General features: G+C 38.0%; 1 protein-coding gene across 4 annotated transcripts in view; it reads left to right on the forward strand.

Moving 5' to 3' along the window:
* LOC103099300 (uncharacterized) overlaps nt 1-15,598 on the forward strand; it is a 29,884-nt gene extending 14,286 nt beyond the window's left edge. For 2 of the 4 annotated variants that reach the window (XM_056811252.1, XM_056811253.1), the window contains 4 exons: nt 6,285-6,335; nt 8,685-8,735; nt 11,381-11,929; nt 15,490-15,598. In XM_056811252.1, coding sequence (XP_056667230.1) covers nt 6,285-6,335; nt 8,685-8,735; nt 11,381-11,923 — 645 coding nt within the window. In that variant the 3' untranslated portion in view covers nt 11,924-11,929; nt 15,490-15,598. Of the gene's footprint in view, nt 1-6,284; nt 6,340-8,684; nt 8,736-10,503; nt 10,637-11,380; nt 11,930-15,489 lie in introns of those variants that run through there. The other 2 variants (XM_056811254.1, XM_056811255.1) reach the window with 2 other exon arrangements.
* Nucleotides 15,599-18,248: the final 2,650 nt, after the last annotated feature.

Here is an 18,248-nt window from a genome sequence, read left to right on the forward strand (position 1 = left end):
TGGAGAATATTATTTTAGATAGTGAGAGTAGGTTTAGGGAGGCCTGCTCTGTCAGGCAAGAAGAAACTGAAAAGAAAGCAGTTAGATTTGGGGATTTATTAGATAGTTTTAGTATAGGATTTGAATTTTAGACATAGTATAAGGTTAAGATATAATCTAAAATTATTTCCTATATCCTGTTTCCTATCCTGATAATAAATAGGTGTCAGTGTTGTACCAAACTGCTCTCCAAACTTTTATCAACCTTCTATTGATATTTAGTAACCCTGACAGCTTTATCAACCTCCTATACAATATTATTTACTCATAACAATAGGGTTGTTACTAGTTTGCAATTCTTCTTTTAAGAACTGTTTATTCATACATTTGACCACTTATCTAGTGGGGAATATTACAATTACTTATAGCAGTCTTTATATCCTATTATTCATCTCTCCTTAATTTCTAAAATGGGACTATGTGCCAAAGACAGATCTCACCTACTACTGCATTTTGGGAGTGAGGTCCTGTTTGTTCTTGTCTTATCTAACATGGGTTTCCACACTGATGTCTGTACCCAGTTAGGTCTCCCCTGAATCTTTGTGGTTTAGAGTGCTCAGAGCCTTCTATAGCTTTTCAGGTCAGAAAGCTTAGATCCCCTGGACCTAGGTTGTCCTGATTTGACCACTGTCATGCCCAGACTGGTTGCTATAATGTCTAATAAATTTCAAGGCCCATACTGTGGTTCTGACCACTGTGAGCCTTCTCTGAGAGATACTTTCTCTGACTCTGTCTCCAAATATAGAGTCACGTAGGCTTCACCTGTCTTTATTCTGTTGTCTTGGAAGCTGAGAGTTTGCATTTGCTGATGCTGGTTCTCTGTCCAATTGCCTATGACTTTGAAACCTGACTTTCTATACAGTTCTGGGATAGAAAAAGTCACTTGCTAATTTCCAGTTGAATTTTTTGATCATTTTTTTAATGTGGTGAGATTTTTAGCATTTTGTTTTGAGTAGGCATTTGAGAGCTATACTGTTTGCTTCCAATAATTATGGCTAAAAACACCATTCTTTTTAAAAATTTTCTTTATTTTATTCCAGCAACAAATTTCTATAAAAGTTTTCCAAGGTTACAATACTCATGTTCTCTCCTTTCCCCCTTCCCTTGCCCCTCTCAGAGTTGACAAGCAATTTCACTGGGTTATACATATGTTATCACTCAAAACCTATTTCTATATTATTCATTTTTGTAATAGAGTAATCTTTTAAAACCCAAACCCCAAATCACATACCCATATAAACAAGTGATAAATCATATGTATTCATTTGCATTTCTATTCAAAGAGTTCTTTTTCATAAATCTCTCAGAATTGTCCTGGATCATTATACTGTAGTTAGTAGCAAAATCTATCACATTTGATCATCCCAAAATATTTCATTTACTATGTACAATTAGAAACACCATTCCTAAAGGCATTTACCCAGAAAACATAGCAAGAACAGTAAGTACTGCTTTTATCAAATATTTGCCTCATAAATGCAAGGCATAATCTACCACCAGTACACATAGTGTCTGTTTGGGAGAGTGGAAATAAACTTATAGGAAATATATAGCCAAGGTAACTCGGTTATACCTAGTTATGTTTACATACAAATGAGAGAACTTGGAAATATATAATCAAGATAACTTGGATGGCATCACAAAGTTTACCATAGAGTGTTATCTTGACTTGGTAAGAGTCTCTATTGCTATGCTCAGCCACATCATGGGTAGGCTTGGCTGGCTCCTTAAAGTGTATAGCATGGCATCATAGCTAGATGGACCAATCTGCTTGGGCCAATCCAATCTTGCCTTGTCCTGGGATGGTTATGTCAGGCTGTTCATCCACTTAGTTGGGCTTTTTCCTTAATGTTGGTCTCTTTGACACTTTTGACTCAATCAAAGCCCCCAGGTAAGGTAATGAGCTCTTTTATTATTATTATTATTATTATTATTATTATTATTATTATTATTTTGTAATGAACTGTTTTAGAAAGGGCAAAAACTTTTTGCTTAAGATTAACAGAAGCCTCTCCAGTTCTATTACCTTAGCCTAGCCTTTGTTTTTTTTCACTTCTGAATTAATAATTAACCCAACCCCCTTCTACCTCCCCAATCTTCTTACTTGTTACCCCCAGACAAATAGTGACATTGATCCTCCTGGCTGTTCCACAAACAGGACACTTCATCTCTTGGCTCCAGATATTTTCTCTAGATATACATCCCTCATGCCTTAGGCAGCTAGGTGGCTCAGATAAAGCTGGACCCAGAGTCAGGAAGACCTAAGTTCAAATCTAGCTTCAGACAGCTATTAGTTGTAGGACCCTGGTCAAGTCACTCAACCTCTGTTTGCCTTAATCCATTATAGAAAGAAATGGCAAGTTGCTCCAGGACAGGTCCATGGGGTCACCAAGAGTTGGACACAACTGAACAACCACAATCCTTTATGGTTGGAACATTCTTCCTCCTCCACTCTGACTATTAACCTTTCTAGCTTTCAGGAAATCCCACTTTCTACAAGAGATTTTTTCCCTTTTTATTTTTAATCTGGGCAGTTTTCTTTTTATTTTTCCATTGACAAAATACATGGTCTGACAAGACTAGAGACTACTATTCCTGGTTACATAAGAAAACAGCATCTTACACTTGCATCAACACCATTTGGGAAGAGCTCCCCCTATACCTCTTTTTTGTTTGTTTTTTAAAAAAGCAATGCTGTCACTCTCCTCCAAGCAGCAGAGACAATTCTATGTTCCTTTAAAAAGCCACCCCTTGATGCAAGAAGGACTCCCCTGGTCTTGGGGGAAGGTTGGAACAGGCAGGCCAGGGCTTTGGGGTTAATGGTGTTAATCAGGTGAGCCTGATCCCATGCTAGCTCAGAGTAGATCACAAATTTTCCTTGGATTTCTCCCTTCTTGGTGGCACAAAATCAGATAAGTCTCAAATCACTTGAACTGTTTCCTAAAGCATAGTTTTCCAATGGCCCTGTGGCCCACGCCATCTGGAATCTAGAGGGCTGGGCATACATGATGAGCTCTTTTCCAATCTGTCTTAATTCTAGTGCCTTCCCTGTTAATGATTTCAGATTTATTCTGTCTAAAACTTCCTTTGTTGGCATTTATTTGCGTGTTGTCTCTCCCATTAAACGACGAGCTCCTTGAGAGCAGAGATTGTCTTAGTACAGGGCCTGGCACTTTGGAAATATCTGTCTGACTGGAAGCATTGCTTTGCAAATTAGTTACTCAAACCCTTGGATTTTATCTGCCCAAGACCATTATGATCTGAAAACTTAAAAAACTCGAATGGGGCTCACCTTTAGACCTACATAGTTGCATCTAATATATGTGTATGTATATGTATGCAATTTACATAGTTCTCTACCTTATTTTTCTCCTCTGTCATGTTATATAAGCATTTTCATGTTTATTATTTCTTATGACACAATAATATTTCATTATGCTTGCATGCCTCAGTTTATTCAGTCATTTCCTAATCATTGGACACATGGTAAGTTTCTAGTAGTTCCTTGCTGCAAAAAAAAAAAAAGGATTAGGAATGTGTTGGTATAGATACATAGATTTGTAATAACATCCCTGTGGTATCATTGTTATTCTATTACTGGTCAAAGGGTATGAATAATTTTGTAGCTGTTATCTAATTCCCAAGGGCTTTCTAAAAGTTTAGATTATTGACTAAATCTATTATAAATTCATGTTATCTAATTTCATTTGGCTTCTAACTGCTGTACAGGAATCCTTTTATTCTTACCCAATTGACTGTCACATTTCCCCATGGAGTGGCCATTCCAAATCTTCTTTCTCCTCAAAGTCTCCCAATCCCAGTTCCCAGAGTCCAGCCTCATAGTAGCAATGATAATAAAGATGATGATGATGATAAATGAGAGCATTTATATAATGCTTTAAAGTTAGACAAGTACTTTACAAAGGTTATCTTTTTTTTTTTAATCCTTACCTTCTGTCTTGAAATCAATACTGTGTATTGGCTCCAAGGCAGAAGGTAAGGACTAGGCAATGGGGGTCAAGTGACTAGCCCAGGGTCACACAGCTGGGAAGTGTCTGAGGCCAGATTTGAACCTAGGACCTCCCGTCTCTAGGCCTGGCTCTCAATCCACTGAGCTACCCAGCTGCCCCAAAGATTATCTTTTTTATCTGCCCATCAGCCCTGGAATGTAGACACTATTATTATCTCCATTTTATCAGTGAGAAAACTGAGACAGATAGAGATTAAATTACTTGCCCAGAGTCATATAGTGGGTATCTGAGGCCAGGTTTGAACTCATGCCTTCCTTACTCTTCAGGTCCAGTGTTTATTCATTGTACCTTAGACTTTTTCCTGGGACTACCTTTCTCTTCCCTCTTGCTCTTCCCCCCTCCTTCTTTCCCTCCTTCCCCCTTTTCCTCTCTCCTTCCTTTCTTTTATGTAAATAAACTTCAAATCAGAGGCCTAATTTCTCTCCTGAACTCCAGGCCCACATCCTCACCTGCCAATTGGGCATTTCCACCTGTATAATATTGTTTGTGTTTCCAATTCAGCATGTCTCACACTGACCTCATTCATATCCCACCCCCCTCTCCTCACCAGCCATCTTCCTAGGCATGAAAGTGTTTCTTTTTTTCATTTCAGAGTCATCTTTCATTCTTCCTTCTCCCTTCCCCTCCCCTTAACCAATCAGATGCCGCCATATTTCCTTCTTCCTCCACAGTGTATCTCATAAACAAATTTTCTTTTTTCCTGCTCATACCGTCAGCCTCTTCTGGGGTGTTGTTATCCCCTCCCTGGATTATTCTAAAACCTTCCAGTTTCTTTGCCTCCAGACTCTCCCCTCTTAGAATTTTTTCACATCATGGTCAGAATCCTCTTCCTAGGGTACAGGCCTGGCTCCCACTTAAAGATCCTCTATGGTTGCTTATTGCCTCTAGGACAAAATGTCAGGTACTAGTATCATCACTATTGTTGTAAAGGTCCTTGAGGAAAGTCTTAGAACCTAGCTTTGGAGTGATTGAGTTTCTTTGCACCTAACAAGAATTGATTAAATTAGCTTTACGTTTTCAGTACCTAGAGAAGAAAGACATGATTTATTATTATTATTATTAACATTTAATATACCAACAGTTTCATTAAGTAGTTAAAATATTTCTTTTATCTCTCACCAAGTAAACAGGAAACATATAATTTACATTCTTTTTTTTTGATAACGAAACAGAAATAAGTAAATATTTTTTAAAATTTAAGAACATTAATAATTAATTAATTAACTCTGTTTAATTAGTAATTAAACAGCGAAAATTGCTGGCCACTTCATCAAAAAGTTTTATGACAAAAAGAACTTTGTTTTTCGGTTTTATGCCTAGAAGATAAAACATCCTATGTAGCATTGGACCCATATGCCCTGACTCTAAATCCTGTCTTCTTTCTACTATTCTATCACAGGATTTACTAATATAGCATAGTTATTCTATTACTAGAGATGCAGAATGGTATAGTGTGTAGAAAACTGGCCTCAAAGCAAGAAGGACCTGGGTTCAAGGCCACATACTGGCTGTGTGACTCCGGGCAAATCACTTTATTCCTTAAGTCTTTAGGCAATTCTATAAGACTATATAGGTTAGGGGTAGCTAGGTGGCTCAGTGAATAGAGAATCAGACCTGAAGATGGGAGGTCCTGGGTTCAAGTGTGACCTCAGACATTCCCTAACTGTGTGATCCTGGGCAAGTCCCAACCCCAATTGCCTCATCCTTACCACTCTGGATTGGAACCAGTACTTAATATTGATTCTAACATAAGGTAAGGGTTAAAAAAAAACAGCAAAAAAACTATAAGTAGCAGAGACATTGCCAATCCATGCCAGTTGAGAGAATTTCCTCACCTGGGAGTTCTTGTTCCCAGTGAAAGCCCAGATCCAATGTCTTCCCTTATTTTATTACCAGAGAAAACAGAGTGTGACATGATCCAAGTCCATAGATACCATCAGAAGAAGTACCACACAAGAGAAACAAATAAGAATGAGATTAGCGCATATCAAGTTTCCCCATCTCTGTCTACTCTCTAATTTCTAAAAGTACTTGATGACCTTTTCCTTTAATGAAAGTCTAGGAGCCAATTTTAGAGCAGCCAAGATAAAAATACATTTACTTCTTGGCTAGAAATTTGCCCCATTAGATGATAGAATGAACTGTATCCATGGAAAATATGCTTAAAAAGGAAATAAAATGAATACGTTTGTAATTGGAGCTTTTTCCCTACAGGGTACCTTCACAAGAGGATTCTTTAAAAAAGCAAGTGACATGAAACTTCAAGTAGGTTTGTGTTGGTGATAAAAGTTCCACTTCTACCTGTTCCCATTCCCCTTCCTCTGTGTGTGTGTGTGTGTGTGTGTGTGTGTGTGTGTGTGTGCACGTGTTCTTGCATCTATGTAGCTCAGTATGAATGATGTGTCTATTATGGTTGAATGGACCCAAAGAATGAGGATTAGCCTGGAAAGAGCTCTGGAGTAGAGGATCCATAGGATGTGTCCTATTTTATTCTTGGAAAAAAACCAAGATAGGTTCAGGTAACACAACACTAGCAGAGACAGTCAATGTATTGGATGTCCGAATTGGTATCCAGAAAGAACTCGATAGGCTGGAACAGTGGAATGAATGGAAATAAGAAGATGAAATGTAATAGGGATAAATGTAAAGTCCTCTATTTGGGTTCATGAAGCCATCTACACTGGTACAGAATGGGAAAGTTTAGGGTAAACTGTTCAGGTGAAAAAAGACCTGAGTTTTCTCTCGGTACGAGTCAAAATCCTAAGCGTGGCATGGTAACCTGTAAAGCAAATGAGGTCAGAGGCTACGTCAATAAGCACGATTCCCAGAAAGAGAGAGGTTATGGTCCTGCTGCTCTAGCCCTGCATAGACTCCAGGATTGTGTGGCGCCATATTATGGGAAAGTCATTGGGATGAAGGAGCACATGTCTAGAGGAAACAACCAGGATGGCGAGAGAACTAGAACCTATGACGTATTGAGGATGGATTGAAGGGCTTGGAGTAGAGAAGACTTTGGGGGAGCGGGGGATGAGGTGGAAGGGGGACATGTTGACTGTCTTCAAACAGTTAAAGGGCTGTAAGGAAGAAGAGAGACTAACTAGACTTGTTCTACTTGACCTTAGAGGACAGAACTAGAAACAGTGAATGGAAGTTACCAAGATTTCAATTAGAAGAGTAATTTCCTAACAGTTGTCCAACAGTAGTAAATGCAGCCTTGTAAGGCAGTGAACACCTATCACTGATAAGGTGTAAGTGGAGGCTAGATGACTACTTTCCAGAGGTGTTGTAGGTGGGGCTTTCCTGTTTCAGATAAAGGCTTGGATTAGACCACAGTTGAGGCCCATTCCAACTCTGAGATTCTTTGATTTTAAGTATGAAGTCCCAAAAATATGGACAATGGGAAGTATCTCCACCTAGAGAGCTTGACTCTTGAGTAGGAGATCTCAAGTAAGCCACTTTCCTAATGCTTTATTATAAAGCTACCTTGTGGTGTTTTCTTTTTGACAAATTTTTAATGAAGTAAAAAAAAATAAAAATCCACCTTCCTGAACCATGGCTGATCAAAGGCAGGACAGGCATAGCTGCATCCGAGGAGCATTCAGTGTTATCAACACGAGGGTTGGCATCAAGAAGAGGCAAAGGAACATGCTCCATCGTTTTAAGGTGCTGCTTCTACTGCTTAAAATCTTTTTCTCTCTTAGTAAAAGTGGGGCTCTGTGTGGTTAGGGTTGGAGTTTGGTGGGGGGACATGGCGTTACGAGAACAGAGATGTGCAATTGGAACTAGAAACTCCTAAATTCTGAGGATAGGAGTCTTCTTGGAAGCATTGCCCTAGGTAGCTTTTGACTTCTTCCTCACAAGTCTTGTTTTCTCTTTCAAAATCTCTTGTGAGGATATCCAGTCTCAAGTGCTTATAACAAACCAAGGAATTATTTCCTTGTTATTTGTAATTCTCTCACTTCCTTATTCCTTTCATTAAAAACAAACAAACAAACTAGACTTCTTGGCAGTGTGATGTAGTGGAAAGAGCACTGAGTACCACTAGTTAAGAGACCTGGGTTCTGTTCCTTTTTGGCTGTGACCTTGATCAAATTAACCATCATCTTCTAGCCTCTAGTTCCTCACCTCAAAAGAGAATGAACCAGGTCACTCCCAGCTCTAAAATGAATCATAGAATTCTAAAATTTCCTGCTATTGAGGATAAGATCAGACTTCAATGTCCTCCTTCTCAGAAACCTGATTAGTTTTAGTGTAGAATAGATATTTATTTTAAAATCTCTGTTAAAGCGTTTAATAACTCTCCCATCTAAGACTATTTTCTTGACACATGGTTACTAAGGTTTAAGTTTCTGGATCTCTAGAAAATGCTTTTGTCAAGGATTCTCCTTCCCGTAGAGTTCAAAAGTCATCCCTAAGGTGCTTTTATCTTATTACCCTGGGTTGGTCCATCTTTTATGCCCCTAAGCACTACATGGGAGCTATTCCCCAATCGCCATCTCCTTTCATTGGCCCTGGCTTATGAAGAAGTAGTTTTGAGTGCTAAGGTACTAGATGTATTTCTTGTTAGTAAAGAGTAAAAAGCCTCTTTTTTTTCTTTCTTCCTTTTTTTTTTAGGGCGAGCACAAAAAGAATCGCATGGAATTTGCAGAAGGTTTCTTAAGAGAGGTAGGCCATCTTAGGCCTGAAAAACCAATAACATCTTGTTGGTTTGAAATAATTAGACACAAAACTGGATAAGAAATGGCAATATTCCTGGAAAATGTTATTTTGCTTTTTCTAATGGTTTCCTCCTTGTCATCTTGGGCAAATTTTGGAAGAACTTAATCTGACGGTTGGCAAATAAGTTTGGAAGCCCAAGGAAAAGAAATGGCAGGGCTCAATATGGAATGCCTAAGGCCTTCGTTTGGTCAGCCTGACTTTTCTCAGCTATAAAAATGAGGGACTTGGACTAGAAGAACTCTTCTAAGTTCTAAAATCTTACAATGGTTTTTTCTAGCTCAAAATTTACCCTTCATTGTATGTTCCCCTTCCCCTTTTCTGAGCATCTTGTCCCAGAATGTACCCTTGTATCTATGTCCTCCATCTCCATTTGGATGAAACTTTCCAAATGTCTGATTTCCTTCCCCGATGAGACCTGTAGTCAGAAGGGCACAGCAATGGTAGGAGAACCTGAAGGTGTCGGGAGTCAAAAACAGAACCCGCTAGAGTGTCATACATGGTGCATCAGAATCACCACTGTCTTGTCTTCAGATCTCTTCCAAGGAGAACTGAGTCCCACAACAAGCTGCCTCACTTGGTCAGTCCTATTAAGGCAAGCTGCCTCTGACACCTATGGCATTTTATGTAGCATTCTGGGTCTTGGTCTTGTCTTTTCTTCTCATTTTAATGTGCTCTTATGAGACTTTCTAGAAGTTCCCTTTCCTCAACAGGAAGAGACTGGCCAAACCTTCTGTTCTCTGACTGTAGCTTTCAGAAAAGTCTGCCTTGGCTTGCCTCTGAGAGATCCCACAATGCTGATGGGCAGAATGTAGTCACAGGCATGACAAATAGTTTTATGGATTTTATTTATTTGGGAACTAGAGGGGGAACAGATTTTTAAAAATCTACCTCTCTCCCTGGTTATGGAAACTGCTTTTAGGGCATCAGACGGATGCTCGGATGATACTAGCATTGTTAACACATTTTGGAGAAATCTCATTTTGGGAAACAATCAAGGTAACAGTATTTTTTTTTTAGTTATAAAAAAAAAGAAATAGCTAATATCGTATGTTGTTATGCAGAAGGTACCAGATCCACAATTGTGCTGACAATCAGTTCAGCTATTCTGGAAAAAATAAAATATCAGGCACTATATAATTAATGTGAAGGAATATAAAATTTCAAAATATAGATTAGTTATAAGTTTTTGTTGATATTATTAAACCCAATGAATGGATTCAATTTTTGTATGTTTCTTTGCATTTAAAATCTCTTCCTTTATTGTTTTGAATTAAAATAGTTCTATTCATGTGACCAGTTTCTAGGCTTAACTGTAGCATTTTTAAAAATTGATAGTATGTGTTTGTTCTGTAGGAAGATGACTTAAAGCGCCGTTCTATTTCATCCTAGATTAATTCAACTCATCTTGGGTTTTGCACGTATCAGTTGTTAATGGCTTAATTACTGAAGATATTTTCACTTTGGCTCACTTTCAATGTAATTCATATTTGACGCTCTACAAGTTTATCTATCCATAGGTAGATGTATATGTATGTAGAGTGATAGATGGAGCATAATATATTTAATAATATATAAGGTAGAGCCCCTATGTTGATGCTGTAGCACTACGCCTATTGGTTTACTTCTCTTTCTTCACTCTTAAATCAAAACAGTATTCTTAAAAATCTCAGCAACTAGCCCTGGGAACAGACGTTAATATAAATCTTGCTTCCAGGCTCACTAAATGCCATTTTGATGTGCCATCTGTTAGCAAAGTTAACAATCAGCCAATCTCATATTTCTTCTGAGACCACCTGTGTATCAATCCGTATAAAAATCCAGCACAATATGACCCAGCTAGAGAAAAGGTAAGAAAGAAGAAACAGAAAATTATGGTATTCCGGTGAAAGTAGAGAAAAAGGAAAAAGAGAGCAACTAGCTAGTCATCCAGTCTGCTGGCCCATGAAACCATATTATAGTGCCATCTTCTGGTGAGGGGCGGGAAGGAGATTTTTGTTGGCTTATTTATTATCCTCAATATAGAGAGGCCTCATCGAATGTACCATTATTTCTCCAACCCAAACAGCTCCTGAATTGAGGCACAGGTCAAAAAGCAAACCATTGAAACTGAGAGCAAATCACAGGCACGATCTGCTAAACTGACGGGATATTTGCTAAGTCAACATTCATTCCTATTTCCACTTTTTACACCCTTGGTGTTTGCTTGATTTCGTTTCCTTCTACAACATAACATGAAAATGTCTCTTCTTCTCAGTGCCCTCTCCCTAGATCTGAGAAGGAAGCGAGTTATAAAAAATTCTGGGTGCCCCATCTCCGTAAAAAGATAGTGGCCTAGACTTGGGGGGATGCATGGTTGTCACTTGGCCCTGCAAGATTGAACTCTGTTAGCTAAAGTCAGTGATTTGGGCTTCCCTGGCGATGTTCAGTTTCATTCTAATGCAATTTTTAGCTGCCTGGGCAAGACTGATGATGCAAAAAGTTGACCAAGTCTATGCTGGAAGAAACTATTTTATACCTATAGGTAGTTAAAAAAAATTTTTTTTGACATGGCTAGAAACTACTGATTTTAAAAAATAATTTTGTTGTCCCAGTTTTTAGATCCTTATGATGGTGACTCTGAGGATATACCCAATTATTCAGACTGTAGTTTGAATAATTGTTCCCTTGGGGACATGAGCTACAGTGGAATTTCAAATTCACTGAATGTCCCTGAAGAAGTTGCTATAGAAGACTCTACCTTTCTGAAAAGTCCAGAACTTGCCAAATCTACTAACTGGGCCTCTCCAGTGTTAGAATCAAATGATGTGTACATGCAGCCATTGAATGAATTAAAATTGCCAGTAGAGACCATCAGTCAAGAGGCAAGACTTTTAGAGCCATCTGAATTGTCTGTGGATTCTAGAATAATTACTGAGGTGCAAGGGCCGAGATTAGAACATTCCTGGTTCATGAATATTGATCCTCCTAAACCTGTAAGGCACTTGGAAAACATAGCAAGAGCGCCCTCGCAGCCTGCCAGACTCATGTATGATAAGGACATTAAGATGTACAAACCACTACTGTTCAAGAGAAAACTGGAACTCCCACATTCAGAGTCTGAAAAAATTAAAAGAAAGAAACAGCATTTGGCATAAGCTAAGGTAAGTTGCTTTCTCTCATTCAGTGAATTCTAAAGCAGTTTCGGGAAAGACAATCATATGATTTGTGTCTGATTCTTTCAGAAAATCGCTGTTGCAGTTGTTTTGTCATGGACTTAATATGCCATCCTATTTGGGGTTTTATTTACTTAAGTCTTTAGTATGGTTTTCTTTTTCCCCCTCTTTTAAAGTTTAGAATATTTTTCCATGTATCCACATCCAGAGGAAATATTGCAGGAGTAAAAACACCAAAGAAAAACAACTACTTGATTACATGGGTTGAAGGGGATATGGTTGGGGATGTAGACTCTACATGGACATCCTAGTGCAAACATCAACAACATGGAAATGGGTTCTGATCAAGGACACAAGTAATACCCTGTGGAATTGTGGGTTGGCAGTGGGAAGGGTGGGTGCAGGGGAAGGAGAGAAATAATGTGATTTTTGTAACCAAGGAATAATGTTCTAAATTGACTAAATAAACTAATTCAAATGTAAAAAAAAAGAATATTTTTCCATGGTTACACGATTCATGATCCCACCCACCCCCCACGCTCTTTCCTCTCCCTTCCCAAATCTGACAAGCAGTTCTCCTGGGTTATACATGTATTATTGTTCAATACCTATTTCTGTAGATCCTTTAACATCAAAACCCAAATCACATCCCTGTCACATTACATGATCAATCACATATTTTTCTTCTGCATTTCCATTTCCACAGTTCTTTCTCTGGATGTGGATAGCAGTCTTTCTCAGAATTGTCCTGGATCATTGCACTGCTGCTAGTAGAGAAGTCCATTACATTTCATTGTACCACAGTCTCTGTGTACAATGTTCTCCTGGTTCTGCTCCTTTCGCTCTGCATCACTTCCTGGAGGTTGTTCCAGTCTCCATGGAACTTCTCCACTTTATTATTCCTTTGAGCACAATAGTATTCCATCACCAACATATACCACAATTTGTTCATCCATTCCCCAATTGAAGGGCATCCCCTCATTTTCCAATTTTTTGCCACCACAAAGAGCGCAGCTATGAATATTTTTGTACAAGTCTTTTTCCTTATGATCTCTTTGAGGTACAAACTCAGCAGTGCTATGGTTGGATCAAAGGGCAGGCAGTCTTTTATTGCCCTTTGGGCATAGTTCCAAATTGCCCTCCAGAAAGGCTGGACCAAATTTTAGTATGATTTTCAAAACCATATTTCCCCAATTCCCAATAGATAGGTTTTTATTTGGCTTGTTCTGAATGAGCTATTCTATTGATGCTTACCTGTACACAAACATTTATGTGTGTGTGTATATATATGTAGAGATATAGATAAATATACACACATGTACATGTAAATTTATTATGTACATATACACAAGATAGTTATATGTATATATAGTTAATAGACACAAGCACACAATATAAACACATACAGATGTACATATAGCCATGAAATATACACATGTATGTTCTATATATATCAACATATTAATCAGTGTAAAGTACATATATTTGCATAAAAACACATAAAATTTGGTGTGTTGTATAATACACAATGCATGTATAATATATTACATATAATATATAATACACACATACAATGTGCATACATATTCACATGCATTTTATGTGTGCATGCATATCCATATATGTGTATGTCTGGTAGAGACAGCATAGTATAATAATATTATTAGATACATATTCTATTAGATATATTTTATATAATATATATTTGATATATATTATATATAAAATATCAGATTATATATATTATATATAAAATAGAGAATCAGCTCCAGAGCAAAAAGACCTGAGTTTGAGCCTTGCCTCAGTTACATCCTGGCTGTGGAACCTGAGTAAATCCCTTAAGCTCTCAATGGAGGAAAACATTTAAAAATCATTTTTAAGGACTTTTAAGACCAGACATTGCAGAGAAGGGGCAACCCTTCATTGACAGAGGAAGTTTCTTTATCCAGAAGTTCTTATAAAATAATATCATCAACCATATCCTATCCCTATGTATACATATTAGATTCTCTGTTATATATATATATATATGTAAGTGGGTAGGTTCAGTGGAAGAGCATTAGATTTGAGGTCTGAGAACTTGAGCTAAAATCTTGATTTTACCACTTATTTACCCGGGTGACTAGGCAACCTTCTCTGGGCCTCAGTTTCCCCCTCTATAAAATTGAAAGTCTGAACTAAATCATCTCTACTTTCTCTTTGGGTTCTAAATGTACATTTCCCTCTCTCTTTATATGAATGTTCTGTAATCCATCATTCTTCCTTGGAATACTTTTTGGCCTTTTATGGTGGTACAGAGATGTCTTGGTTCTGATGGCTCTGAGCCTGGCTCTGGTGATGGGCTGAGTTTGAGTCTAGCTGAGTGCAGAGCAGAGAACTTTGTCACTAGAAAGTGGGCCACCACATGAAGACCTTTTTGGATCCAGTAATTTATTGAAACCATCCACTGAGGGAGGGGGGAATCTTTCTGTTTTCTGGCTCCTTTGGCAATTGGGTAAAGTCTTTAGATCCTTTCTCTTCTCAAAATAACATTTTCACATGCACAAAATGAAATACTTAGGATAACAAAGCAACCAAATTAAACTGAAATCGTTATTCAAGTATTCAATGTACAAAGTTTGTAGACAGCCCCTCAGACTCTCTTCAAGGACCCTTCGGTGTCTGGGGCTCAAGTTAAGAACTCCTGTCCTAAAACGTGAAAGGGGTATGATCTGCATGGGTCAAAGAAATCCTCATCTTAAAGAAATCAAGGATTAAAAAAATATTGAAAGTATTTATAATAAGTTGCTTGACTAAATGAAAGCACAAAGTATTGTAGAAAGCCACAGCCCATTCTGGTCTCTCTAGATATGGTGAAACTTGACTAATTGAGGGGGCAATACAGACTGTCTGAACTAGTCTAGTGACAAGTTCAAATAATGCAATATTTTTATAAAGAATAAAATCATTTTATTTTATTATTTTAGTATATTCAATTGCAAAGTTAATAAAGATTAGTACTAGTCTCTGTTGTTGAGAATTTTAAACAAGGGATGTAAGTGTTGTGGGATTAACTCTCAATGAGAAATGTTTAGGTTTTTTTTTACAGTTCTCCAATAATTTAATGTGTTAATTCATACTACTTTATGAATTTTTAGACAAGAAAATAAAACATCTCACCCAATGGGCCTGGGTTATTGCATATTGTTAATTAGCAAAATCTGAAATATTATAATTATAATATTATAATATTATATATATTATTATATAAAACTGATACTTAGTATTAATTCCAAGGCAGAAGAATGGTAAGGGCTAGGCAAATGGAGTTAAGTGACTTGTCCAAGGTCACACAGCTAGGAAGCATCTGAGGCCAGACCTGAACCTCCCAGTTCTAGGTCTGGTTCTCTATCCACTGAGCTGCCTAGCTGACCCTTTTTATCATCTTTTTTTTCCTCTATTTCTCTTCCCACCCTGAAAGTATATGCAATATTTTTCTCCCCTTTATGATGATAAGTAAGATTGTGGTGACCTGGGCAATAAGAAAAATGTTCTGTCTTCTTCCACAGCTGCAGCTGGGACTCAAGTTTTCATCATTGGGTTCAGTGACCTCAAGCCTTTCTTGGTTTCAGGAACAAATCACCTTTTCAAGTGCCAATAAAATGAAGCCAATTAAAATGAATCCTGTGAATTTCTTCAAGAGCTGGGTGGAGTGGAGGGACTGACAGATTCAAGATGATGCATGGTCTTCCCTGGGGTGGGGGAATCCTGATACTTTTATTCCTGAATAAGGACAAGATAGGCTAACTAAGGGTAGCATCTAATTTGACCCTTGCTCTAAGGCTGAGAAAAAAAGCAGTTTCCAGTTAATAGATGAAGAAATTGCGAACCAAAGAGATTCAATACTTTACCCGAGGTTCCAGGATTAGTACAGACTCACAGGATCAGGGACTGAGTTGGAGGAGACACTGATGCTGAGGGCACGTAGCCAAAGAGGTTAGAGCTCGAGTCAGGGAGTTGTTGTTCATATCTGACTCTTCATGACTCCATTTGGGGTTTTCTTGGCAAAGATACTCCAGTGGTTTTTCATCTTCTCCAGCTCATTTGACAGCTGAGGAAACTGAGGCAAAGAGGGTTAAGTGACTTGCCCAGGGTCCCATGGTAAGTGTATGGGACTGGATTTGAACTTAGGAAGATGAGTCTTCCTGACTTCATGCCCAGTGCTGTAGATGCCCCAGGACCTGAGGACAAATCCAGCCTAGACACCTATTAACTGTAACTGGAAAAAAAATCACTTAGTCTTTGTCTGCCTCAGTTTCCTCAAATGCAAAATGACTTAACCCCCATTGCCTATCCCTTACCACTCTTCTGTTTTGGAACCAAAACACAGTATTGATTCCAAGATGGAAGGTTGTACTTGAGGAAGCAAATATTAGAGACATTTGAAGAGATGTTTTTTAACCCACTATTTTTATTACCCCCTTAGAAAAAGCAACATTCTGCAAGCTACTTAATTTTCCCAGCAGTTTTTGTCGAATAATGGATTTTTGTCCCCAAAGTTGTGATCTTTTGGTTTGGACTGTCTTGCTGAGGTCATTTACCCCAAATCTATTCCACTGATCCTCCTTTCTGTCTCTTAGCCACTACCCTATTGTTTTGATGACCACAGTTTAAGACCTGGTACTGCTAGGCCCAACTCCACATTTTTTTTCCCATTAGTTGCCTTGATATTCTTGATGTTTTGTTCTTCCAAATGAACTTTGTTATAGTTTTTTTCTAATTCAGTAAAAAAAGTTTTTTGGTAGTTCAGTGGGTATGGCACTAAATAAGTAAATTAGTTTGGGTAGGATTGTCATTTTTATTATGTTAGCTCATCCTACCCATGAGCAATCAATGTTTTTCCAAATGTTTAGATCTAGTTTTAATTGTGTGGAGAGTGTTTTGTGTTTGTGTTCATATAGTTCCTGTATTTGTCTCGGCAGATAGATTCCTAAGTATTTTATATTGTCTAGGGTGATTTTATTTTAATTTTTTTTAAACCCGTACCTTCCATCTTGGAATCAATACTGTGTTTTGGTTCCAAAACAGAAGAGTGGTAAGGGATAGGCAATGGGGGTTAAGTGACTTGCCCAGGGTCACACAGCTAGGAAGTGTCTGAGGCCAGATTTGAACCTAGGACCTCCTGTCTTTAGGCCTGGCTCTCAATCCACTGAGCTACCCAGCTGCCCCCTATGTCTAGGGTGATTTTAAAGGGTATTTCTCTTTCTAATTCTTGGGGCTGAGATGGGTTGGAGATATATAGAAATGCTGATGACTTATGTGGGTTTATTTTGTATCCTGCTACTTTGCTAAAGTTGTTGATTATTTCCACTAGCTTTTTAGTTGAATCTCTAGGATTCTTTAAGTAGACCATCATATCATCCGCAAAGAGTGATAGCTTGGTCTCCTCATTGCCAATTTTAATACCTTCAATTCCTTTCTCTTTACTTGCTACTGCTAGTGTTTTTAGTACAATGTTAGAGGTGATAATGGGCATCCTTGTTTCACTCCTGATCTTATTGGGAATGCATCTAGTTTATCTCCATTGCAGATGATATTAGCTGATGGTTTTAGATAGATACTGTTTATTATTTTTAGGAAAGGCCTTTCTATTCCTATACTTTCTAGTGTTTTCAATAGGAATGAGTGTTGTATTTTGTCAAAGACCTTTTCTGCATTTGTTGTGATTTTTGTTGGTTTGCTTCTGCAAGCTACTTAAGACTAGCTAAGTTGATTCTCATTTGACAATCTTGGGAGAAGCACACCAGTGTGTGGCCACAGCAAGAGCATTACAAAATTATTCCAAGCCCTCAGGGGAATACCAAGTGACCTAAAAGGGAGATGTATTCAGCGCAACTCTCAGAACTTGGACTCATCTTTGAGAGTGGCAGGTGAGAAAAGGATGTGCTTGAGTTTATATGAGCCACAGGGAACAAAGTGAAAATGGTCCTTGTCCTCAAAGTACTAGCTTTTTAATGAGACAACAAAAATGTATTTGAGGGTGTTTCTTATTTCAAAAGTTTCTATAGAAGTTGTAGCTTCAAGAATCAAACAGAGTATTCCAAATTTGGTTGTTGGGGCTGGCAATTTTTTTTAATTATTTTTTTTTTAATTTTTAATTTTTATTTGGTCATTTCCAAACACTATTCATTGGAAACGAAGATCATTTTTTCTTCCCTCCCCCCTCCCACCACCTCTCCCATAGCCCACGCGCGATTCCACTGGGTATAGTATGTGTTCTTGATTCAAACCCATTTCCATGTTGTTGGTATTTGCATTAGAGTGTTCA

The sequence above is a fragment of the Monodelphis domestica genome, chromosome 1 (assembly GCF_027887165.1).
Source record: "Monodelphis domestica isolate mMonDom1 chromosome 1, mMonDom1.pri, whole genome shotgun sequence".
In the NCBI taxonomy this organism is placed as follows: Eukaryota; Metazoa; Chordata; class Mammalia; order Didelphimorphia; family Didelphidae; genus Monodelphis; species Monodelphis domestica.